The sequence below is a fragment of the Anopheles marshallii genome, chromosome 2 (assembly GCF_943734725.1).
Source record: "Anopheles marshallii chromosome 2, idAnoMarsDA_429_01, whole genome shotgun sequence".
Lineage (NCBI taxonomy): Eukaryota > Metazoa > Arthropoda > Insecta > Diptera > Culicidae > Anopheles > Anopheles marshallii.
The window spans coordinates 71,663,345-71,690,396 of NC_071326.1; the positions used below are offsets into that span (position 1 = coordinate 71,663,345).

The 27,052-nt window shown below is 47.4% G+C and overlaps 2 protein-coding genes across 2 annotated transcripts in view; one reads left to right on the forward strand and one right to left on the reverse strand.

The window, feature by feature from the left end:
* Positions 1–241: 241 nt before the first annotated feature.
* LOC128709230 (uncharacterized) lies at positions 242–2,941 on the reverse strand. Its single transcript, XM_053804215.1, has 2 exons — positions 2,810–2,941; positions 242–2,338 (listed from the first exon to the last, which is right to left on the reverse strand). Exons 1-2 carry the CDS (start codon positions 2,939–2,941, stop codon positions 242–244), a joined length of 2,229 nt encoding a protein of 742 aa, XP_053660190.1.
* A 1,455-nt stretch (positions 2,942–4,396) lies between these two features.
* Positions 4,397–27,052, forward strand: part of LOC128718851 (uncharacterized) — a 78,444-nt gene continuing 55,788 nt past the window's right edge. Inside the window, exons 1-2 of the mRNA XM_053812466.1 lie at positions 4,397–4,436; positions 12,852–13,241. Of these exons, the coding sequence (XP_053668441.1) occupies positions 4,397–4,436; positions 12,852–13,241 (430 nt within the window). The remainder of the gene's footprint in view (positions 4,437–12,851; positions 13,242–27,052) is intronic.

Genomic DNA, 27,052 nt, shown 5'->3' on the forward strand with positions numbered 1-27,052 from the left:
TGGCACCGGTTCGTCTGGTTTTAATGTGGTTTTAGATAAGCTTAACGGCAAAAGCTCGTTTTCTCGTTCGTTCTTCATTTCAGTTACTAATTTCTGCGATACGTGGTGGCGATCGGAAACAGTACGTACAGCAAGCAAGCAGTACAATTACCATAGCAACTAGCCAGCGAGCACAGTTGCCATCAGCAGCAAGCATGCTGCATCGAATAGCAGCAGTAGGCTCAACCAAAGCCATCTCCTGTTAAAAACGCAACGAAAGACGCGGCGGTGGTGGTAGTGGAGGTGGCGTTGGCATAATTGTAAACGCATTACCAAACGCACCACCAACACCATTGCCGGTTTCGTCCTGTTTACCGGCAAGGATCGTGGCCAGTAGTGGCAAGTTTACCAATCGCATGGCCGGATCCGCACACATATGCTTGCAACCGCGCACATCTAGTTCACGCAGCTGCAGCCCGTGGCATGCGATGTGATCGAGACTAAAATCGGTTAGTTGATGGCAGCGCCGAAGGCTTAGCATTCGCAAACGCCGCAGATGGGTGACCACCTGCTCGACCGCTCGATCATTAATGTTGTGACACTCGCTAAGATCGAGTTGCTCGATCGACGGACAGCCCTGCACCATGGCCCGTATGCCTTCGAACGAAATCTGCTGACACCGGGCAAGGCACAACTTGCGCAGATCCACCATACGAAAGTTGCACATCAGCGTCACGTCCGTGAGTCCATTGCATCCGTTTAGGTTGAGCACGCACAGCTGCTGCAGCCGTCCAACGTAATACCCGCTAAAAGACGATCGCGACTCATTCTGTGCCGATTGAAGATTATCCTTACGCTGCATCGCCTCCAGCAGTTGCTTCTTCCGTTCGGCATCCTCCACGATTTCCTGTTCTGCACGGCTGCGCAACGATATTCGCATGTGGGGTGGTGCTACTTGCGGTACCACCGGTTCCGGTTCCGGAGGACCTTCTTCTTCAGCGGGCTGATTTGGCTCCGCATTTTCAACCTCAACACCACTTAATTGATTGCCTTGTAGGTGGCGTTCTATCTTGGGAAGCATTCCCAACCCCGTCAAACCTTCATCGGACAGCTTTCCGCAGTTTTCCAAATCAAGTTCCCTCAAATGAACTAAATTGCGGATGACAAACTGCACACAAAGGTCCGACACGGCATGGAAACCGTAACCTAGATCGAGTACGTGCAATGCTGACAAATTCTCCGCCACCGCAATAATGGACTGTTCGCACAGATTTAGCGCACGGATGCGCAACTCCTTCAGCGTATGATTCGGGCGTGATCCAATACCCTCCAGTATACCCGCTCCGTTAACTTCCTTGCAGTACGATATGTCCAGTACCTGCAGAGCGGTCAATTGCACCAATTCACGCACACCCTGATTGCTAAGCGCACGACATTCACGCATCTTCAACACCCGCAATCCGGACAGTTCGCGGCAAATCTGCAACAGACAGGCATCGGTCAGCCGGTACGTTTTCGAGAGGTTCAAGTACTGCAAATGGTTCGCATGGGCGGTAATGAGCGTGCCGAGTCCGCGATTCGATAGCTGCTCGCAACGATTCAGCTCGAGCCGTTCCAGGCGCAGTGCCGGACTCATGGACGCCAACACCTCTAGCGCATTATCATCCACGAGCGTTTCGCTAAAATCAAGCGCCCGGAGTGACTCCTTCCGTTCCTCGATCAGGCGCGAGATGTAGCGAAAGGTGAGCACACTTTCCGACGGTTGTTTGCCATCACCCGGATAGAACTTCCGGTAGAGTCCCTGGTGGAAGGATATGTGACAACCGGCCAGGTTGAGCACGCTCAGCGACGGCATTATATCCACTATCCGGTGCAGAATTCCATCCGAAAGGTACTGTATGTGGGTCAGTGATAGTTCGCTCACACTCGCCAGCGTTTGGCGCAGTTTTTCCCGCTCGGCGGCATCATCAAACAGTCGCACACACATGAACAGATCGCGGCACGATCCGATCGTTAGTGAACGCAGGGCTGGCAAACAGCGCAGTATGGCGATCAAGTCGCGTTCCTGTATTTCACACGCATCGAACACGATACGCTGGATGTGTGGTCCGAACTGGGTGAAAAAGTTGCCGATCCGCTCAAAATCCACCTCGATGAGTTGGATGTTTGGGAAATGGCGGAAGCTGTGGAGAAGGTCGCGAACGGGCGGTACATTTACATCGAACGGTTGACGGTGCAGTACGAGCCAGAAGTTTTCGAGGAATGCAGAATGGCACGATGCCTCACACCAACGGCGACACGTTTGGCTGGCTTCGCGTCTATCGGACGGTGTAAGGTAGGTGAATATCTTGACCAAAATCTAAAAAAAAAACAAATGCAAAATAAGGGTTATTTGTTAGTTTCGGTTTGGCGAAGGTGAGGTCAAAGACACTAGATCGTGCTATCTTGTTTCCTTGTGTTTGCTGAATGTCTCGCATCCATTCAGCTTGGATGATTTTAAGACGTCGCTGTTAGTCAGCATAAATCTTGCACGGCAGATAACTCCTTTACGTCACATTTATTATCTTCATCCGGTTATATCTTTAGATCCAAGCACCTTTCCACTATCATTCGATCTTCGATGATATAAGGTTATATTTCTCGCTGCTTAGCGAAGTTTGCCTTCAGTCTGTCTAATCACTTTCATAACATTGCGTTATCACTTCTCCTTCCGCCTACCAGCAGACCATTCGTCAATGTTGTTCTTTTCTTCGGCGGTGGTCTCGTGACCACCTTCATGTCATGTAGGGAGCGCGAGAACAACACAATCCGGGCACAGATGCAAACTTACCTCCATCGGTAAATCCGCATACGGTGGCCCAAATTCGTCGAAGCTACTACTGAAGGTGGACAGATGGGATGGTTTTTCGTTGGAGTACAGGAAGCTCCTGGCGCGAATTTCGGTGTCCTCCCGGAGCGCCATGGTGTGTTACGTCTCGTCAATAGCCTCTGTTTCTAATGCACCAACCACCCTCAAATTGATCGACACATCCACTCGGCACCACGCACTGTGTCGGATTGACCGCGTACTTGACCGACGGAGTTGGACACAACCCGCCGAATGATAACGCAGCCAAGATAAGCTGTTGATGTTGACGATTCCTTTACGATGTATGCGTTTGCTGGAGCGTGATCTATATGAGCATCTGTTTGTTTCCACCGTTTGACGTTTGGCCAGTTGATGGAGTGGGTGCGGGTGTAAAAGGGCAGGAGAAGATGGAGGTTGCGTAGCGACTGAGTATGCGTGAGAGATTGTTTTGAAACCGAATGAACGCGAATCAGCTGAGCAGGCCGTGGCGTTATCGGAAACAGGTGGGGGAAAATTAGAGCATTTAGTAGAGATGGGCAATACTGCGAGAAGTAACCGTTTATTTTCCTTGCCAGAAGAACTTGAAGACGCTCAAAACTGCCGTTAAAAGAATGTTAAACTGCTGAGGTATTTGAAGTGTTCAATCTTGGGAAATGAAAATCGTAAGCAATTTGATATCGTGAGAATTGTTCTGTTTTCTACGTTGCTTAGTGAGACAGTTCTCGCGACAAACTCCTGCTAAGAACGTAACCTACAATTTACTTACTTCATTGCAGAGTCCTGAGACATTGTATAAGGGATTTCCTTGGGTGATCCTGCAGCGCCCTAAAACTCCCAACACTTGCCTTGCAATTATTCACCAGGGCATGAAGTCAGTGGGGGGGCACAAACGCATTTTAAGATCAGTTGACCCTTTGAAGGGATCGACAAGCAGCAGGATGTAAGCAGAAGCGCGTGTGTGTGTGTAAAGGAATCTTTCGATTCGGAAGAAATGGGATTTCAATTTGGGTGTCATGTGGTGCCGGCATAACGACGCTTTCCCCTGTTTTGCTGTCCCAGACATACCCCAGAGGAAAATGCTTCCCCTTCAACGATTCCTGCTCGTTAGTGTTCATCCTTTGCTGTTGCGGCATCCGCAGCGGGTTGAGCGGGAGAGAACAGAGATGAATCACTCTCGTTCTCTCGAAACTGTCCGTTTGCCGGTTGACGTACAGCGGAAGCATACATTCCGGCGCTGACCTCTGTGGTGGCGACATTCGCCATTACTACCCGCACGTCGGTACTGTTTCGAATATACCAACCGTAGTGTGCGCTTCCCATCGCGTCAACAAACGTGTGAAGAAAGATTCGGCAAAGTGAATTTCGAACTGCAGTTTAGATAGTGAAGTGAAAATAGGTTAATCATTCGCTAAAATCAGTAAATGATGTTTTGTGTGTTATAACATCCTGTTGAGTGTCTCGTTTAGTAATGTAAATCATCTCACGTACATAGCTGTGTCGGTGCTTAAATGAAAAGTTTACGCTAAGAACACCAGCATTCCCAAACGGATTTTGTGCACAAACCAGAAAATGTCCCGCCGGAAACAGGCTAAACCGAGAGCACTCAAGCGTAAGTTGTGTCTGTTTGGTATATGTCCGTGTGTTTTTACCATTTTCCTGCCCGTACAGCTACTGTGCGGAAGCATAAAAATTGAATTGTGCCGTTCGGATAATGATTTACCGCCCCAAAAAATCACAAACAAACACACACTGCATCATAGTAGGCCACGCCACTTGTTTCGCCTTTCGATAGAGTTCTTCGCAAGGATGTTGGTGCGTCGAACTGCAGCGCCTCGCTTCAGTGTGAAGGGAAGCGCTAGGAAGTGGATGCCTGTGGATGGGTGAGGGAGTACAATTTTGGCGCGCATTTTCCCTGGGGAAAAAGCGGTACCGTACCGTGTTCGAAGCGCAACGGCGCACACCAGCAACAACAGCGGGAGCATTCGATTTCTCTCCACGCCGGTTTTTCGCGGCGAATCCACGAGAGACCAAAAGAGTGGAATGTTGTATCGATGTATGTGCGTATGCCCTCGCACCTTTCACACCAAACCCTGCCCGTACGATAGCTCTCTCGCTCTCTCCTATCTGTGCAGCCTTCCCCGCATGCGTGTGTGTTTGTGGCGATCCGTGTGACTATCAACTACTATCCTTCCGTCCCGACAGGGCGAAACGTTTGTCGGGGCGGTGGAAGTGGATTCATTCGATTCCAAAATTCCATTTCACACCCTTGTCTCGCTTCGGTACGGCATCGGCTCCACACGTATATCCTTGCGGAGCGACACACCGGTGGAGACAGGCACGTGGAACAATATCACGAACATTTGAGCATTGGAATAGTGCATGTGCGCCGCTCCGTGATGGTACCAGTGGCTGGGTGTTGGCGGCGAAACCCGAATTGGACGCCGACGGAACCGTTCATCCCAATGTCGGGTGGGTCCCTGGGGGAGATACGAAGTTCCCGTGGGACGTTCATATTACTAGTAACGTCGATATGAAAATGAATGTGTTATTATGTATACATACGGAACGGCAATGCACACATACGGTGCAAGGGTGGATGGGAAGCACACATACAGAGTTCGATTTTGACAGTAAATATTATTGGTAAAGGAGAATTCCGGTAGGTTTCGGTTGCTCGCAGCAACGAGTTGGGTTAGTGTTCAGTAACTGAACGGTGGAGAGTTCAATTCTTCGTTGGAATTACTATTTGTAGTTTATTCGAATCATTATTCTGAGGTTTATTGATATGTCTTATCTCCCTAAAGTTTACCAAACTTGCTCATTTTTTTTTTTGAGAACAGAGACTTTAACAGACATCTTCACAGATGTCCACAATGGAATAGATCCATGTGCATCTTCGTGTCGTCTATCGTTAAGAAGGGCTAGATAAAGGCAGTGCATCAAGTTTAGTATTTTAAAAGGAAAAACTAAGCAAGAATTCGTTGGCAAAGCGTTGGAAAAACGAGGAACTCTGGAACATTATCAGCCAAATGTGTCTTCCACCTTTCCACCCCGCTTTGGTTGTCTCGAAAAAAGGGACATCAGCACTCCGCTCGCTATAGAGGACGACGAGCGGGAATATGTTTGTTGTGTCCCGCCCGTTCATGCGTTCGTTGGTTGGACCGCGAAAGGAGTGAACGCCATGCAACGGCCAAAAACCAAGTGCCGGGATGGTTACGAGCGCGGGGCACAAAACTCCCCTGGGATGCGGAAAGATGAAATTGGTGAAATACACCCAAGAACTCATCCACCGTCCCCGGGCACAGTGTGTGGGGGGGTGGGACGGGGGAGGTGGTATCTACCAGCTGTGGGAATACACATTTTCACAAAATCGAGAAAACCGGCCGGTGACCATGCGCCAACCCACCTTCGTCCCGTACCGTTTGCTGGCCACCGTTCGCTCTTGGCAATGCTGTCGAGTAAGAGGAGTTGCCCCACTGGGGATTCCTTCGCCTGATGGTGGTGGCACTGGCTGACGATACCTCGATATTTCTAGCGCTCGGGAGTATTCTGGTACGGTGGGGGATGACGAGTTACGTTTGGGTCGGTGAGCCGGGTGATGCAGAGTGTGGGAAGAATGGTTCCGGGCTTTTGGGGCCAGGACGACCCCCGTGGGAATCCCAAAAGGGAGCACTCACGATATACATACAGTACGACTGGTGCTGCAACTTTCAAGCGAGCAGGATATAGAATAGATAGATATGAATATATTACAAAACGAGAGAGAAAGAGAGAGAGAGAGAGAGAGAGAGAGAGAGAGAGAGAGAGAGAGAGAGCACTGCATTGTGTAGAGACAAGGCGAACCACGGGTGGTGGGGTGGGACATTCATGCGGCGGAGCTTTTTAGGTTGGGCCAGGGTTCTGGACCGCTGTGTGGGAAAGGGAAAGAAACCCAGTGGGACCGTTGGGAAAAATGTGCGCGCGAAGCTGGAAAACTTGATTGTGATAGTGTGACACGAAACGGAACGTACCCACACACCGAGCCACAACAAAACTTCTAATGGCTCGGCAGACACTGTATCGTTCGTTCACGATGCCTCCCCGTGGGGTAGCAGGGTCCAGAAAATACCCACGAAGCGGAAGACCGGAATCTGCATGTGCGTCAACGGCTCATCCCGGTAGCTTCTTCCCCGGCACCATCCATCTCCATCGTGGTACCTGATTTGGTGACGACAATCTCGATTTGATGTTTTGTTCCAGTTGAACGGCATTTGGTGGGTGAGGAGTAGAGGTACGGGAGAATTTTATTTTTCCCGCTGCCCTGTCCTGCTCAGTTGAAACAATTTTGATGCAGTACCTGCAGCAACTGCAACGAAAGTATGGTCGATAGCACGGGATAACTAATACCCACTGCACTCCCACGGGTGGCCGCTAGATGACCAACGGGATTTGGTTTGCCCGGGAATAGGATGTCCGCTGTTGTTTGCGGTGCTATGAAGCGTGGTTTTCGGTGGCAAAACTTTGTGGCTCTGTTGCGTGCAAGCGAGTTCATCTACTAATGAATACTTTTAAAATATATTCCACTAAAGAATTGCGCAGAGGTTTATTACACTGTTGAACGGCTTTAGTACCACGTATAAACGCCTGGATGTATGCAATACGGACATCAGGTGTGGTCTCTTCGGATGCTAAGTAGTCCCTAACAAGCGACTCTGAAATGGTGATTGCATATATGTAGGCGTAAAACACTTTACAAACATCACTCTTTTTCACAAATCACAATTACTGTTTACTGTGGAATTATTCTGCTGCCATAAAATATTAAAGAGAATTTTGCCACTTGGTCGAGCAGGAAATTGCATAATATGAATGTGAACAAATTGAGCGCTGGTCCACTGTTTGAATCATAACTTAAACTGACCGTTATTAATTTATTTAATATTTAATAATCAATCAAGTTGATTGTAAGAAAATTGCAAAAATGCTTAAGATTCCAGAAAAATAAACTTAATAATCGAAAGTTTAAAACGTTTTTATAACTTAACTATAAAATGACACTAAGTAATGAAATTTTTGAATTTTCACATTCGAAATTTAGGGATATTCGGGAAAAATTCAATGGCAGCTCTTTAAATAACTTTCGCTGAAAAACTTTCGATCTATTTTTTTCTTAGCAATGCAATGAATATATCAATAGTTATTGTCGCTTTATCAGAAGCAGTTTGATTCAACAGCAAAATTAATAATTATAATTAAACAATAATGCAATAAATTATCTTTACCAAAAATGTTACTATTACTGAACTATTTTTTTTTATAATACCTTACAGCAACAGTTAGTAATTCAGTCGTCTACTCACACAGCTAATTCGATCCTGGCGCAAAACGCCTAAATCTATGCAATCGTAATCACGACTACGGGTTAGGCATTTTCTAATAGTTTAGCACTTCTTCTATTAGACAGTACATTATCGTGTTTGGTTTTATCCTAGTTAACAAAAACATGTTGATCCTTTTCTTTGATATGCTTGGCTGTACCAACCAGGATACGAGTACGAGGTAATCCTCCTCGTGGAATTGGGTACGCGTCCTGTCCCGTGTGAAAGCGATACCAGTAACAATATTAAACAGCCTTGTGTTGTATTGAGGTATTGAGCACATCAAAGGGGCTACCACTATTATAAAACTCACCTGATGTCGTTACATCCTCGAGCGTACTACTTTTCCTTTTTTACAGCAAAGTAGCAACGATAAATTTTACCAATTCGATGGACAGAATCTTTTCGCAACCGTGTCCGGGGCATTAGTGCGTTATTGAATTGCAGTTGCACATAATCCATTAACCGGCCACCTGTACCAAACGAAATAAAACATCTCAAAACCGATCGAATCTCTTAATCGGAAGCATCTTAATCCAACGAGTGATTAGCTTAGCTGTATCTTGCTGTACACGCCCCGGGACACCGGTGCTTAAGCGTTGCCTAATCGTTCTATAAATTACGCTACATTAAACTCCCCTTACCCTCCCCGACCGTAAGGCTTTTCATAATGCCTGCTTTACGGCAAACAAGACAACAGCCGGTAGATTGAACGTCCCGGAAAAGATGGCAATCACTGGGAAGGTGGGATTCAATTAGGCAAGCAATTTTATTGCTCGATTTGTTTATTTACAACCGGGAGCTCTTGGTTGGATGTAGACTGTTGCCCAAGTTGACTTGGTGTGCGCGTTTTTTGTCAACCGGGCCAGGTGCAGTCAGGTGGATTAGGCTCGGTTCTCAAAAGCTGGCCATCCGCAAGAAAGCTGCCTTTTGCCGAATGAAGCGTTGGCATGGTCGAAGCCCTCGTGCAATCTGATGGTGTCTATTGAGTGAGATTTATAAGCCTGGTTCGGTAATGACTGTGTTAGGCAATTAGTAATTGTTAGCCGAACTCGTTACGAGCTGTTGTGGAATGTGTTCCTGCACGTACGGTTAAGCCGTAACGATGATCTCGACGTCATGCAGCTGAGCCGCCTTTCGGTATGGAAATCTATGTCTGTTGGATACTTAATCTACCTAAATGGCTTAAGAAGAACCACTTACATGATGGGAGAGTAGCGAGTCCTCTCTCGTTCTATCATTAATCAAAATATTTCCTTCAACCAATTGGTGGAATTGTAGAAGTAAATATTCCAGAATTGCTCTTATATACCACCGAGATGCAGTGCAAACAAATGGAGCTAGCGAACAGAAAGCTGATATCAGTAAAATACACGAACAAATATAATAATTGCGTTGTTGCTCCAGAGTAAAAAAAAACCCGAAAACGCTAGGAAAGGAAAGAATAAAATACAAATCAAATGGACACGTGGGACACCTTTTTAAAATTGTAAAAATTAATGACCCCCAGCATTTCGGGTGGGTTCGTGCTGCTGCTTCTGTCCGGCGGCACGTACCGAATGTTCCAACACCTTTGCTGAAACCAAATTGCGGACCAGCCTTCAGGAGCGCACGCGGTTGGTGTTGTGCCCCAAAACGAAAAAAAAACTCCCTCCCCATTCGCACGGAGTCTCGCGGTCAGTCAGTAACATTGCTCGTTATCCCAAACGCCCCGTCCCGGCCATTTGCTGCTCGGCGCGCTAATGTTGTGCAGCCACGTGGGTGATTATTCACCCTTGGCCCGGGCCAAACGCGGGGCTTGGGGGCGCCATTATCGGTGAAATACCGCAGCGATTGGTGTTGGTTTGGTTGGAGACTGGCGTACGCGCCAAACCACACGATTGCCACGATTGGTGGTTGCAGTTCTGCGGCAAATCCGGCAAATCCTCTTCAACCTGGTAAGCCAACGCAAAACAAAAAAAGCAAAAACGTACCATACCCCTGTTGAAAAGGGGTAGTACGCACACGCTTCCACAATTAAATGTGTGCTGCGCGGTGTGGAAGTGTCCCCGGGTCCGGTTCGTGTCTGTACGGTTGGCCATGCCCGGAATGCCGCACGGTATGTTGGTGATGGAGTTTTTTGGCTCGGGTGTTGAAATGTCGCATTGCTTGGGTGCCGTTGGGATCACTTTGGGTTCTTTCGCATCCGTTTGGCAAAAGGCAACCGCGATGTGCCTGACGGCGTACATCGTACTACGTACCGATCGTACGCGACGGTGCGTTCGGCCGAAAATGGTCCGAATGGCGTCGATGCAGCACATCCCGTGCAGGATGTACTTGCCGTGGTGTGTACGACGACCGGGTGGAATTACCGAGCATCGCCTACCGCTCCCGCCCCAGAAAAAGGGACCTCCTCCGGTGTGTACCCATATACTCTTTATCAATTAACCCTTTTGAGGCAAAACGGCAGCTCGGAGGTACGGGATCGCGGTAGCTCACAATGTCACACGTGCCCAGTTGGTGGTAATTAGTGGTACGATCAAAGCCCACCTTAGTGGCACACCGCACGTTAGGGCCCTGCTGCCGGTAGGCTGCGTTGTTTGTCGCTTGGTGCATGCCAAGTACGGAGACGGCGCTCATATGCTCGTTCCCCGAACAAAACGTTGTCCTGATTCTATTACCGCATGCACGGTGGCAAATGCTGAGGGAAGTTTCTGCCCTGAAAGCACTATAGGTCCTTCGTCGTTTCTTGCGCCACTGCCCGGTGTGTTCTTGCACGGGCGACGGGTGGGGTCCGGTCTCTCAAGCCGATTACTTCCGGTCGGTCGGAGGTCCTCCGTTCCATAAGGGTGACGTGTTTATGTTTTGCACCAGTCAACCCGACGAAGACGATGTCACCGGGAGCTATTAAAAAACCTTCACCTCGTGAAAACCTTCCGCGAACCCCCTGAGCAGCAGCGCCCCGAAATGGGAATCATGAGGGATGGGGGAGGGAAGGAACGGTGCGGATTGGTGGCATGGGAATTTGGAAGTAAAAGGGTAGTTCGATACGGCCACCAACCGCGTGTGAGAAACGCTATTTGTGCTGAGTGCACCCCGTGAACGCGATGGTTCCGCCCAAGGGTGGAAGACAAGGTCGCGAAATATGCTGTGCTTGCCACCGTTCTACGCGCCTTGACAGCTTCATGGCTCACCATCAACGTTAATGCGTTCGTTGATTGACAGGAATCGGTGAATGTTTTGGAGAGAGCGAGAGATAGAGAGAGAGAGAGCGAGAACGGTGAATACCGAAAGAGTTACCCTAGGAAGCCAACAGTGGCGGAACTCGTGGTGGACTCCCGGTACCTGAAGGGGTTACTATTACTGGGTAGTAGTCTAGGTGTCGCTGGCTTTTAGCTGATTATTACACTTGGAAAACTTTAACGGCAGTATTTTGTATGTGTGTGTGTTGGAAGTTATTTTTTTATTCTGGCTGAGTTCCTGGCACTTCCTTGAGAAATGCGGTGCAATTCACAACCCTTTTTCGGGCGTGCATCGCCTTCGGGGTAGTCTCTGATGGTATTCCGCGCATTAACTGTGCTGAGTGTGATCGAAAGCTGGCGTACTGGCGCTGTGGGAAGTTGTCACCGAGAATTTGCATCCAGTCCGTTGAGCAAAACTGCAGCTGCTGCCAAATGTCAATGTCAGATGGTTCGATATTCGAACCGGGCGCTACAAAGGTAAAGTCCCTTTGGGGGGGGGTAGGGGAGTCACACTTTAAGGGTTGAAGATGATAAGATCCCATTAGGTAAATGAGCCTTTTAAAAAATAGTAATTCTATTCTTACAGGTAAATGCAATAGTTTGATAATGTTTGCAGAAGTATAAAAACATTGCCAAGCATCATCCAGACAAAGTCGTCAAGACATAGACATTCAGACATAGACATTCAGAACAATTGGACGCTTGGACGTTGAAGAAAGTGTGAACGTAACGCAAATGTCCATCATTGTACCATAAGAGTAAATGAGTGAAATATACTAAGCTACCGTTGATAAGTTATGTCACCCATCTCGAAGACAGGGCGCTGATTAGTTAAGCTTCCCAAGAACCAATCTGTCTGTTACTGTCCTATCACTGTGTTCCACAGTACAGCAGCTGCTCTTTATGTTTCCATTTTTTAAAGATTAATTGCGCCAAATTGTGGAACCATGTTGTGCACCACCTGAAAAAGCAAAGTTAAGTGATACCTGCTGTAAAACTATCGGTGTCCCGCGATAAGAGACCCGGCCGCTTTAAGCAAGCTGTCATTTCTAATTGAAGCAACCAGGTGGCAAGGAAATAATTACGGTTTTAACTCTCGCTGGCCGAGTGTCGTTGCTGGTGCGATAATTACCTGCAGGGTGAGAAAGAGTTTTGGAGTTGTGCGGGGCACTAGAAATTAAAAGGGGACAAGCGTCGCGTCTGAGCTATGTTGCTGATACGGGAAAAAAGATTTTGACACGAAAAGCCGTGTCCTTTCTGTGACACTTTGTCTGTCACCGTTTTGTTTTTTTTTTTGTAAGGATGTTCAACATAGCGTAGAGGACTACAATTGTGTTTTAAAGGTTAAAGTTAGAGTTGAATAATTACTTTAAACTATTTTATATTGTTTTTAAAAATGTTGTAAGAATTATTAAGAGTAACACGATCTTTTTTTACCATTCACAGATGAAGGCGACGAAGAGACTGCTGGTGAAGGTATGACTAGTGCGGGCCTGCAAAATAATGGTACAGGTAAAAGCACGGTTGCCGATGTGAAAAGTGACAGTATGCTGGAGGATATTACCGATGACGATGATGGCGAGGGTGATGAGCCAGATTTGGAGGAATCAAGTGACGATGAACTGGAGCTAGAGGTGAAGCAAAATGTTGTGACCGAAGACATCATGCCGTGCATGGATGGGAAAGGTGGAATGTGCGAATTGGAAGTGAGTCCGTCTCGTGTTGATCCTGCTGTGACACCTACTACAGAAGTGACGGTGGATGAACTGAATGCAAAAAGCAATCACATTGTGAAACATTGCCCAACAGCGGCGGAGAGTGCTGACGAGCGGAAAGGTAAGTTGTGCAGTAATGATGCTTTATCATTACTTTCCGATTTGTGTGATCTTTTGTTACATGTTAATGTCGATATCAGTACATCGACTGCTTTTAGCTTAGAAACGCCTAAATGTATGCAATTACTGTGTCTAATATCATTTACTGATCACTAGCATACTGTTGGGTTCTTATTTGATGATGATCTCCAGAGATCCCTGAGAATTGATTGATTCAAATTGTTCTAAAAGATAAAAAAGAGATTACATACATTCAGGTGCAGCTACCTAAAGCACATCCTGCTAGTGAGCAAAAACACTTTTATAACCAAAATTTTCATTTTTAGACGAGTTGATCAATTACTCCACTCTAAAACTCCACGCAAATGATTGCATTAAGCAGCTTTGCTTTTGTTCTTCCTGCTGGGTATTGGGTATTGGAAGTATCAGCTACTAAATTATGGATGCATGCGCCCCCACCCCCCTCCATTTGTAAGATGAACTGATTAAAAAAGACAAATTGCCAAGTGAATACAAGGCGGAAGACGGATAGAAGAAATATGATGATAAAAAAAGATGAGGCGAAAAATGAGAAGCGAGATAATGTTACCCAGTGCGCGGGCGAACGGAACTCCGGTCGCAGGGAAAGACGGAGCATTGCATAGTGCTAGTGTTGTGTGCTTTTTCCACCGAGAAACGAGTATCACGAGACCACACCATCCGATCGGCACAACGGAACATCTAACGGCGTGGTTCCCTAGCACGTGGAAGCGCATGCATGCGGGAAACCTGTGGACGAAGCTCCAAAATGGGACGAAGTGGAAAAACTTTGCTTTGGTTGTTTGTGAAACTCTCATTTAGGAGAGTAACTCCGCCGGGAGTTACCGCAGTAATACATTTTCCCAGTGCCATTCAGCTTGCGCTCCCGCGCCCGTCCATCCGTCCGCCGTCGCGAGTCACTGCTTCGTCCCACTGTGTGTGCGAGTGTGATCCTCGGGTGGTCGGTATTCGTACTTGTTGGAGTCCTTGGGGCTTAGTGTGTTTCGTAGTTCATCTCGAAATGATACCGACAGGCAACATAATCTTGTGTAAGACAGGGAACGTAAACGCTTGCGTTGCCCCGGTGTACGGTTAGGACAAGGATGAAGCGATGAAAGCGATAGCGATAGCGGGAAACTGCTGTGGGGGCTTTCCGTTCGTTAGTTTTTCGCCGGTTGGCCCCGTACCGTACCGAACGTTTTGCTGCCGATACGTTTGTGCTTCGTTTCGTTTTGCGTCGTTCGTAACTCATTTCCTAGTGGAGCTCATCGGTCCCGAGAGTGCGTACCCAGGGCCCCCCCCCTCCCCCCCTTGCCATTTGGTTCTCGCTACGGAAAATCCCCACGGGAATCCGGAACTTTTCCTTCATCGGAGGCGTATTTTCCTTGCCTCCCTACCCGTGGCGCATGCCTCGGCCTTTCGGCCGACACACCAGAGGCCAGAACATATTATCCATCTCCGTTACATCGGGGGCAGTTCTGGGGCCAGATTTTCATTTTCTAGACAACGCCATACGCCGGGTACGGATGGATCGTTGTTTGGTGCTGAGTGGCAGGCTGTCTTGCTGTCCTGCTTTGGCCGGTGAACATATTGTCCGGGCTGGAATACCGCTGGGAGTGATGAGGCCGTGTCGGAAGGAGAGCGGGAGAGATATAAAAGGCGAACAAAAAAAAAAACAAGATGGAAATGAAGGTCCATTTCGTCTGTTTCGTTCGATGCTGGATGAACTGATGGTTTTCTTTTGGGGCCTTTTGGGAATGCTGAAGATCTGTGAAGCAGATGAATATATCTATGGGCATGGAGAATTGGTGGGATTGCATGGTGCGAATTACATAGCCTCTCACCTCAAGCTAATGCTTAATCCTAAATCTTGGTAACTAATTGTTGATTTCTAAATACGACGCTTCCGTACCACTTCTAACTGCAGTTTTAAGTATAATTTTCACAGATAATATTACGTTCTTACTAAACGGCGTAGTCCAGCAAAATGCAGGCATCATCCGTATTTTCCATTACAATTTCTCAACCGATATTAAAACAAGAACACTCCCGAAGGACAATTCCCATCAGAGTTGGACGAAAGGAGTGTGCATGTGGTCTGGCCGTGCTGAAGTAAACCATTCCAAGAAGACACCCAGCACACGAGCAACCATGACGATGTTAGTGAACCGCACGGGATGACGATGACGAGCATGATGACGATGACGACTGTCAAACATGGACGCATCGGGGGAGTCGTTCGGTTCGGATAGTAAGGGGAGTTGGTTTTGCAATTATCGCTACGACGTCTCGGAATATCCCCGGGGAGTACCCATTGCCAGCCCAAACGTCGTCGAAGATGCGTCCTGGGGCGGTCGCATTTGCGTACTGCTTGTGAGGCGGTATATTTTGCAACCAGGGTTGAACATCTCGCTTTGCAACGCAAACCTTCACAACCCGGTTCCCCAGCGGTCGTGCGAGGCTGAGGCCATCCAGACCGGTCGTTCCCGTACCTGATGTCAACATGCACGCGAATAGCGTAAGGAACGTTCATCGTCTTTCGAGAGCGTGCTTAATTTGATCCCCCAAAGCGAACTTCGTTGGTTTTCTTTCGTTCAGCCTGACAGAAGAATTCCCACGGGTGTGTCCTCGCTGGTTTGTACGTGCGGGGCCGGGAAACCGGGCCGAGGGATGGTGGTACGGTGGTACCGGAAAGGGGACAACGGTGCTCAGGAGCAGTATTGAGACGTCCTGAAAACAATGGATAGTTTTATCGACATTGACATGCTGTCGACCATCACGAGCACCGGCACAGTGGATGTCCGTTTTCCTGGCGGAATCATTTCAGCGTCTGCAAGATAGAAGTCTCAAGATCAGAATAGTCTCGGAGGGTTTGTTACCTTCGTTCCAGAACGAATTATGCCCCCGCTGAGGTAGTTCTTTCGACGACATTTGCTAAGATCCTGCCAGTAATTGTTTGGATGCAACGGACGGCGCACTTGTATAGGTGCCTTCGTGATACCCTGCATTGAAGTTGGCACCGTGAACTTTGAATATTAGTTTATTGTTGCTGCTGACATATGGAACGATCGCTCGGCACCGAAGAATAGTATTTAAAGAAACTTGTCCACTATTTCCAACCATTGCACTAGCATCAGGAATTCCCCACTTTTCGACACTTTGCAGCAGGTTTATACTGTGTGTGTGTGTGTGAGGTTTGGAAGTTAGAAGCATAACTGGCTTCCCACGCTAGGTCCCAATCTGTGTTGTCAGTTGGTAAGGTAAAACCGGGCAAAAGTACTGGATTGTCGTTGTCATCGTTCCCAACCTTCCTAGATTCTCTGCCGGCAGCAAGAAACTTCGCAGCCTGACTGCTCCCACGGGATGGAAAAGGGCTGCGCAAACCGATCGATGGATCCGGGCGCGATATGGGACACGTGTATGCGAAGGTGCTTACTTGTCAACTGCAAAGAGCGGCAGATAGTTTTGAATTTTTGCACCTACTTGCCATGATGGTGCGATGGTCCAAGTTGTGTTGGCAGTTACCAGTGTGTCGGACGGTATGACGGTTGTTCATCCCCGCCACAGTAAGGCAACCACCACCACCACCCGTACCGTCCGTCCGACTGATTAACTTTGACTCCAAAAAGACGGTTCCACGGTCCCACCGGTGTCACTCAGGGTTTCTTTCTCGCACATATAGACACCAGCAGGAAAACAGGACACCGAACAGCATTCCGGGGGAGTGAATTGGATGTGGGGGAAAAAAAATGAGAATCTCCTCCACGAACGGGGAATGTTGGAATGGATTTTTCTTTCGTTACTCCACTGCGCTAAGACTTGGAGAATTCTCACCGTACCACATCAGCTTACAACGGTTGGCCTCGCATGGCCAAAAGGTTTCGATAGTCTTAGAGTCTTCCGGGGCCTTCCGAGGGTAATGTTGTTTACCTTTTCATCCATGTTTCAAGCCCCACCAGGTTCGACACCGGTTCCACCTGCTCCACTGCTTAGGTTCTTCTCTTATTCCTGCTTTTCTACGGTCCCATCAGGGTCCCGCAGGAATTCCCAGCAGATTGTTATTTTTGTCTTCATATATTCCGCAGGTTTTTTTTTTGTTTTTGGTTTTCGCGCCACCGTCGAAGCTCGCCAATCTTTTGGGATGTCAATATTGGTTTGAGTTTTTCGGGTATGCTGACGCTAGATGACTTGTTCGGAGCATTGGGTTCTGGTGTTACCCGTGTCCCATTTGACGCTCCCGAGCTGTGCTAGGTTGTATTTTGTCTGCTTGATGCTGTCATTCTAGACTCCCAATCGCACCTGAGTGAAACGTGGATAAAAGCAGAGAGCAATGCAAAAAAAGTCACTAGTCAACTGGTAGCAGAATCTCTTTTTTTTACATGTAAACGACACGTTAGCACGCGACAGTGTAGTGCAGTTGTGGTCGTATGGATTTGAAATCTTCACATACAGGTTGCTGCAGGTAGATTCGATTTGATAGTAGGTGAACATATTTTCCATATTTCTGCGGACCATATTTCGAGCTTCTGCACCCCTGAAAGGGCAGTGGTGGGAGGCTTTCATCCTTGCCCGGGATCTCCAGGGACTAGAAGCTGTCGGGCGACGCTCCCACCAACTGACAGGGGAAATAGAGCAAAACATCTTGAAGGGTAATATGCTGGAGACATCTTACCCGTGTACAGGTGTACTATCGTTTTCCCACGTTCGTGCATAGACAGAACGCCACACTGCCAGATCATTCGGAGCAGTCAAAAATAAATCCACTTTGACAGGTCTTTGCATACGGTGTGTAACTGGCAAAGTGCAAATGGAGGCTCGTGTGTTCGTGTGTGTATGTGTGTGTATTTTTGCAAGTTCGTTTGTCATCATACAGCATGCCATGTTTCCGGTGTCGCGAAGATCGAAAGACGACCTCGAACCGCGCTCGGTAGCACAGGTCATGGTGCTACGAGGCGAAGAAATTTGACTCCTGGTGCATGGCAACACGCCCGTCCAGGTGGTGGCGGTGATAAATGTGTGTAATGAATGAATACTGATGTTGGTTCCGCTAGAACCACCAGAATCGGGCAATTCCTCCATTTCCCGGTAACAGCCGGGAAGCATCAACCGTACGCCGTGATGCCCACGGGAATAAAAGCACGGCAAATCAAAGCCATCCAAATGTTGGCTGGCTTGTCACCCTCCGGGCTGTGGTCTAGCAGGAAACGAATTGCAGTTGCCAACCATTCAATGTTGTAATTGACTTTCGTGACCATCATTACCAGGTTCCTACGGGGGTCCTTTGGGGCAACTCGATTCGCATCCTCGGTTCTCGGTCGTCGTCTACCGGTCGAGACATCTCCACGGCTGGGGCAAGTCGGAGTCTTCGAGGTACAGCGGTAGCTTTCGATAGTGACTAATGGTTCGGGTACCTGGTAGAATTACCTCCATCTTTAGCCTACCATCGGACGTGCGGGTCCTGCCAGTGCGTCAGCCGGAAGGTGAGCACCGCAGAAGCTGTATTCCTGGAAAGTGGTTGCTCGTACCATCGTGAGCGCCTTTCGTGCAGCTGGTTCCGATACGGAGGAACGAACGAATTCTGATTAGCAAAGTCTCGCGAGATTTCCTCACGGGACAGACGGCACACACACGCACGGTGTATACGGCCTGTTAGAAATCTTTTCCAACCTTTCCATCCTGCCGCTCCGATTCCACCAACAGGGACAGGTGGTAAAGGATGATGCCGGTTTGATAGTGTGTACCCTTTACTTGTCAGTACCATCCAACCATCGTAACGCTTTCGATTGGGCCGTGTTGCGAGGATTGTCCGGGGAACTACACAACTTGTCCAACGACAACGCTGCTGATGACGATGACGTCGACGATAGAGCACACCTACGATCCGTCGAGTTTTCGTCCCCTCTCGTGGTGACAACAGGGACAACCGTGTACGAAGCAGCGACGGAAGTGGTGCGTTGGAGCGAACCCTTTTTTTTCTCGATATAGAAATATACATAATTCTCCTGTAGGCTTATATTATTCCACCGCACTATTTTTGCCTAGCATGGTCGGTTAAGTCCGCGCCGGGTTTGTTCGGTCGACGGTCGAGTTAGGATATACGGGGTACGTCCCGGTGGGACTTCAATGGCAGCAGGGTATGAGTTGATGAGAGACAGCATCTCCGCCATCCAGACTGCTGGGCTAGTGCTGGCCGGGCGGGTATACAAGTATAAGCAATTTAGAGTACGGAACTCGGTTAGCAGTGGGTTCTAGCTTCTCCCATCCGCAAACGCGTGGACGACCGCCGTGGTGGTGGGAGATTTTTCGCTAATTCTTCCGGGAATATCCCGGCCAACGCAAACCCGTGCTGGTCGTTGCTGGTCGTGGAACCGAATCAGAAGGCTAAGGTTGTTATTATTACACACTTTGTGTGCTAGCCGTTGCCGCGGTTCGGTTGGAGCGGGAACCGGGTGTGTGTATTTTTTGTCGTTTGTTGTTTGGGTTGATGCTCTCACTTTCTAACCCATCGGTGCCGTCGTCGTCGTGCCGCAACTAATTCCAGCGCTTTCCGGTAGAGGGAGGGTTTTTGGGGGCCACGGTGCAGTGGGTCGAATTTCTAGAGGGACCAGAGTTTATGAATATATGAGTGAACTCGACAGTGTAGTTTTTTTTTTTCGTCGGGTTTTCCTATTTTCCCTGTGTTTATGTGGCCAACCGTGCGCTAAGTTATAACTCAAATTGGTCATCGTCGCAGAGCTACCGGAGATGTTTGCTCCTACATGTCTACTTACGGGCGCAACTAGTTGTGGCACGAAATATGGACCAATAGCTGTATCCCAACCATGTTCTATACCGCTCAATTAGTTCCACTAAATTTCCACTTGCCGGATGATATACATTTTTTATAATGTACTCTTGTGGTTTAGGACCTTATTGGACGGGTTTTCTTCATCATCAGGTACTAATATAGGGGCAGATCATACTCTAAGTTAGAAAGCTTAAGCTGTTAACCTGTATCTGTCAAATAATACAGATAGCGGGCTGTATCATTCCGTACAGATTTGTAAAGGACAAAGCGTTTTGACATAAAGAATGACACAAGGGATCATTTTCGCTGAATTACAATTTAAGAAAAATCGATTAAAGTTTTGAAATTTAATTTTAATTTCAATTCATTTGAAATAATATAAAAGTCTGATAATAAAAATAATCCTTTTTCAGTTGTTTTCGTTAAAAAAAATGTGTTTACATTTTTCGCACACATGGGGAAACATGGCCGAACTTGACTCAGACCAGCTAGCAAAAATATTTGTTTTGACATTTGTCGAGCTTGGGTTAGCTACTTTCATCGGGAAACCAATCTAATCCTCCATTCCTAGACTTAACTTAGCTTGCCATTTGTATGGCGAGCTGTAAGCGGAGAAGCCTGGAAACGTCAAAACGCATACAAAAAAACTGGCTTAGAGTATGATTCCGGCCATAAGTAGACTTGGCATTATTATTCTTGAATTTTTAAATTTCTAAAGTGGTTTTATCTCATGGTAGAGCTGCTTAACCTTAATATAATTCATGTCTTTGGATTATAAGTCTATGGCAGAAGATATAACTTAAATGTTTATTCTTCTTTGTATCTCCGAATCTGGTGTTTGAGGATAGACATCCAATTATATTGCGACAGAAAGGCCTCTTGCCAACTTGGGTGCTGTTGGCAATAAAACAAGTTACAGTTGTCTGTTGGTTTAGCCGGACTTTTATACCACCCAAACCCTCTGCATTCGCATCCAGTGTGAGAAAATGGTCGCAACATTTGAGGAGGCGTGATGACCCGCTACCCACCGACCAGTTCGTATCGGACAACTCCCTAAAACAGTGTCACTCGCACGATGCTGCCCATTCCTGTCCATCACAGACGGATCTCCACAGACGAAGAAAAGTGCAATTCATTGTCGATTGGAGCGTTGGGAATTTGCATGCCACCGCACCGGCACCACAGCTCTTTGTCACGCTCTTCTCTTTTACGCCCCGCGTGTCCGAAAAGGGTGCACGCACGCATGCACAATTTCGAGTGGGTGTTAAGGATGCGATAATTATTTATGCAACAACCATCACCTTGTCGCGGGTGTTGCATTGCCCGGCATATGGGTCCCAATGGCTGCGCAGCCATGTTACCCCGGTAGTGGTTGATGATGTTCCCAGCGGGCGCTCGGCGCTTAGGCCGATGGAGCGAAATGCAAGTACACGGTGTTATTGTTGCCGTAGCAGTGGGGGACTAGCTGTTGGGATCGTGCTGGCCATTTGCTGTTCGGCGCAAGCATTATGTTGCCCGGGGCAGTGTGTGTACACGCGGTTGTTTTGCGTATCCCCGCGGTTAATGTGTTTGTTATGCGCGTAACATCCGGCAAACCCTGCGGCGAGTCAACATCCGCATCCGTGCAAATTCCCTAATCAATGTGTTAGTATCGCTGCGCGGGTGTTTAGGCGTTTTTGGTGGCCGGTGTGCCGTCGTTGTGTGCCCTCTGGTGCTGTGCACTTCTAGCTGGTTCGATCGCACGCAAAATTTCACACACAAAACACCGCGGACTGGGGTGGGCCGGGTCTCACTAGGGTCATTTGTGATGGCGTGAGGCAACACCACTCACGTGCCGTGCCGGTGTGAAGCGTGTGGACGGAAGCTTCGACCACCATGTCGGCTTTTGCCATGTGCGAATGTGATGGAATTCACACGCCGGTATGGTTTATTGGATTTAAACGTTGCAAAGTCATTGACGTTCTGTTGTTTTGCAACCTCTCCGAGGGGAATAGTGTTGAAAGATGACACTTTGCGTAGGTGTTATGCGTTAAGTATGGGCGTAAGGCTTGTTTATCGCGGAATCAATTAGGTCTCTAGTACTATAGAAACTTGAAGAATATATTATAATTTTGTCCGATTGTTAATAGAAATAATTATTTAAGATTTTAAATGTTATAAAATATTTTTTGTAGATATTTTGTGTTATTTCACTTAAAACAAACGTACAAAAATGTGCTCATGATCACGCCAGTAATAAATCAGCTGATAATGAGCGCTCCAGAGAGCGAGAATCCTTTCGAGAAATAAACAAATAATGAAAGCAGCACGAAGCAGGATAAAAAAATGAAATCTAAATGAACATTTGGCCCGTGCCGCAAGAAGGATGTTGCTCTGATGAACCATTTTCTCTCCATAACTCGCTGTATCACCGTTTCGCAGACAAGCTGTGAGAGTGCTCACACGGTCGCCGTCCATGGTGGAGCAGTAAATGGATGCGTTCTGCCATCGCTGCAGCATCCCACAGGATCTCATATTCCCTTTTCATACACATTTCCCGCCGTATGTATCACCCACCATATTGCCGGCGATGACCCCGTGTATGTCTCTCTGTCGCCTTCACACACTCTGTCACGGTCCTTGCTTGTCCATTTGCGTTTCGCTTTTTCGCCAACTTTCCGTTTTGCTGTCTGGCTGCCCGTTTCCCGCGAGTGTCGTATGCGCGGATGGAAGCACGCTACCGGAAGTACCGGCCTGGGTACGTTCCGCACCCGGGTTGTGAACGACCCGGCACCGGGTCCGGTTGGAATTTCTCGCTGTCTCGTACCGCGTACGGCAATGAGCCGGGGGGGTCGATCCTCGCGGGATCAAATAAATATATATTCTGATATTAATATATGTAAAAAGCAATTGCCACTAATTAGCATTCATGTGGTTGTCGTTTTGTCGACGCCGGTCGGGTGTATTTGAAGCCCACCGGTTTCCAGGTCCGTTCCGTGGCGCGCGGGATCTCGACGTGGCTGGCCTTTGCCGCTTTTGCCATATTTCTCCCCCGGGGGGGAGGATCCTATTTGTGCATAAATATCTAAAATGAAGCAACCGTCGCCACCACTACCCCATGCAGCTCTGGCGCTCCACGTCCTTATTCATTGTTCACAATTGGTTCGCGGATTTGTTTGGCAACAATGATAAAAACGGGAGAAATAAAGAGAGGGAGAGTGACCATTTAGAGTAAAACACCACTGGAGAGCGATATTGCGAGGGACAGAGATAGATAGGATGTGGGAATTTGGACCGAAAATGCGGTCCACTGTCGGTCAATTGACCAGGGACGAAACATCCTGAAGGCAAATGAAGCTACTGTGCGCCTTCACGTGGCGAGCACCATCTGTGTAATTTCCGTTTTGCGTCGTTACTGTTGGTGGCTGTTGCTGCCACTTTTCACTATTATCGAGAAAACTCCCGCCGGGTGCCTGCACATTGGTTTGTAGTGCGAAAGTTTGGGAAATTTGTTCGTTGCGTTATTATTCTTTCCGTAGTTGGGTTATTATTGCTGATGGCTTTTATTCAACTAAATGTAAAATGCCAAAGTGCCAATGTGCCAAAGTCATGCAAGTGAATCTAAGGTCTCTGCACCCTGAAGTTCCTGATATTTACTGACTTCCTGATAGTCCCCGATCTGTATCATTGGCTATTCCTTTGTATTATAACAATACAACCCTAAGAAGTCTATATTTACCTTTTTATGGTTTTTTTTTTAACTATATTTGCAATCATAATTAGACAATCATTCTTGTCTATGAGAAAACTGTCTGAAGTGTCTGTCAAGATACCAAGGTACCTTGACACAAAACCATCGGGTTGCTCCTTTACAAACTCAAAAAAAGCCATCAGTAGAGTAGGTGTTTCGGATAAAGAATCATATTGTTCAAACTCTTCCTTCTTCTTATTGTTTCAACTTCCTGCCAATTGTAGGTGATCTGCCATCACCAGTAAAAATATATGAATAACGAAGAATTGTTTGGAATATTAGAATGGCGGTTTCATAACTGATCTTTTGGTTATCCGAATTAACAATGCTCCTCGTTTTTGGAGAGTTCATATATCAATCGCTTTACTAATTCTATTGATTACTATTCTACGATTGAACATATTGGAATATTAGTGTTAATCTTGTAGTAATCTTCAGTAATGAGAAATGAAGATCTTATTCTATTCTATTAGTCAATATAGAGCGACCAACCACCTCATGAACGAGCTCCAAACCTCAAAAATTAGTCTTTCGTTAAAGCTTATGAGCTAGCGATATTGAAATAGTTCCTCGTGGACATTCAAAATATGCTCTTTCAACTCACCCAGAACACTTGTTCTTTCGTTTAACATAACGCTGTTTGCCGCTTGTGAGCAAATGCATTCTCAATCTGTAAGCGAAGCCCAGTGTCTTCTGCTAAAATACAATTGCAAAAAAAAAAACCAGATTTTGAAAGCACAATTGAAAGAAGATGAGGCACGGGCTCAGTGAACGGCTCAGAAGACGGCCCTCAAAAGTCCCAAAGTTTTTCCAACTCCATAAGCAGTCCACTGGGGTCGGATTGGTGCCGCACCCTCCCATTCCATCCTTAAAGCAGGCCCATGTTTGAGTAATTAAATTTTCAGCTAAACGATGCTAAGAATTAAGAACTATAATCGAGACGTTAGACTCCTCCACTGCACCCATCCACCCTATCGGTAGGAATTGCAGTGTGCAAGCGTTACCCTTTGAAACCATTCGAATCAACCTTCAACTTCTCTCATCCCCCCCCCCCCCCCCCATCCCGAACCATACACACTTTTCGATTGGAAAAACGGAAACTGTCTGGAGAATTGCCTACCGGAGAGTTCAAGATTTTGTGGGCAATGGAAAAAGAAGTGATTCCTGAAATAATTCGTGCAGCAGTAGCGCCTGGTAGCAGGGAGTTGGGCGATCGATTGCATGTATCTGAGATTAAAGAATTGCACCAAAGGCCGAAGAACTTTTCTGCACCACCGCTCAAGAACGCAAATGGCAATCGGAACCGTCTGGCCAGGGTGTTTTAGTGGGCCCTTTTAGGGGGGGGGTACGTCTAGTGGAATGCTCCCCCTTTTTTCATTCTTCGTAAAAGTAGGGATCTCTTATATTTTCGGTGCGTTGGACATTGCGTTATGAATCCAAAAAGCAGTGTGGGAAAACCAATTTGCTGCCCGTCTCCGGGATAAGAGATGCCGGGCCCGAAGAAACTGGCACCGGGTCACAATATTAAGTCATGGTGTTGTGCGAGCGAGGAAACAAACAACTTGGCTGCATCTTTTGAATTTGCATCAGCCCAGACGATGGGCTTCCCGATTCCTCTTATTTTCGAATATCTTGCTTTTCTAACAAGATTTGGCCGGATCGCATCGAAATTGATCGTCACATTTGCATCGAACCAGCGCATGCACCTTCGCTTGCAAATATGTATGGCTTCCCCGCCCCCCAAAAGCCAACACTGGGCGCTTCAAATTGTTCTTCGACGGTATCGAAACCCTTTTCTTTTCGACCACCCGGCCAGTGGAAGAAAAAGAAACGCCCGGAAATGGTCTCGTTGTCCGTTTGATTGGGGGCGGCAGCGAAAGACTTTCGGAGTATTTTCCCCCATCCCATTCCGGTACGGCACCCCATTTTTCGTACGGGAAATAAGGAAATCAGATATTCTTATTATAGCCACAAGAAGACGATACGGCATAGGGTGCTGCACAGTCCGATTTTTACCCGTTTGCTTTCTATGCGGGAAAAAACGGTAAGCTTCCAAAAACGCAACAACGTAATAAGGTGAACAAAAACATCCCCGCTCTTCCGTCCACCCGATACACCCCGTACCGGTCGCTTAACGAGGAGCAAATTTTCTTAGCACTCGGGAAATAGGGAAAGCGTCATTTTTTATTCATTGCGATTTGGAGCAGATTTTTCCGACCGAGAAATCGACGCGCGGTGTCTTTCGGGGTCCGGGGCCCTAGCCAACCGGTTTGATGCTTGTTTGCTGTCCGAATTTCACCAAGCCGTTTCGGGAAGATTGTCTTGCAAGGAAAGGTTTTTTTGTTTTGCTGAAGAAAGCAAATGGTAGCTCTTTTGCCGTTTTGGGTTGAATGAAAATGTGCAACGCGGATAGCGGGTTCGGTTGCATCTAGCCTCAATTTTCTCCACCTTTACCTCAGTTTGTGGTGCAATGAAGCGAGATTTGTTTCATTTAAAATAACCCACAGAACAATAAAATCTACATCCTTTCGGCTTCACCGGGAGCGGTTCTGATGCAGAGGTCGAGAATAATATAGTTGTTTTTGAATAATAGCACATTCCTGGCAGAGAACTCCCCAGGCGTTTAAAGATAATACACAACGCATGGAAGCATTCGTCTGAATGTGAGGATAAGATTATTCCGAAGTGAAAAGCAAAATTGAATTCACCTGTGTTACATTCCCTTGGCGAATTCGGAGTGTTTTTTTTCTGTCTCGTTTCTGTCTCGTGTTGCCATTCATTACACGATTGCAGCATCATGATTCGCATCAGGGATGTAATCAATTTGACCCAGTTCCATCACTTTCCATTCCGATAGGAAATTGGAAGAATATTCACATTCAGCAGTTTTAGACACCGCGTCTCGGCGGTCCTGTGGCCAGCTCATGGAGGGGATGGGGATGGTAAAAATAAAGAGTAAATGAATAAATAAAAACCCAGAAATAACAAAAATCGTCCACAGATTTCCCGCAAACACCCCGGGGCAAGGCTGCAATCCGACACCCATAACGGCAACGACCCAATGCTTCATCTCGTTATCTTTGCACGCTACTGGGAAACCGAACCTCTTCGGTTTGGTGCCATGTTAGTTTCGGCGCTTGCATTTTCCCTTCCCTGCCAGGGTTCTCCAGCTGCTCCGGTTGGATAGGTTGGCCGTTTGGTGTTGGCTCACCAGCCATAAGCGAATCCCGCGGGAGTTGTGCACCTTCCCCCGTTCGGCCGGCACCCCACCTGCTGG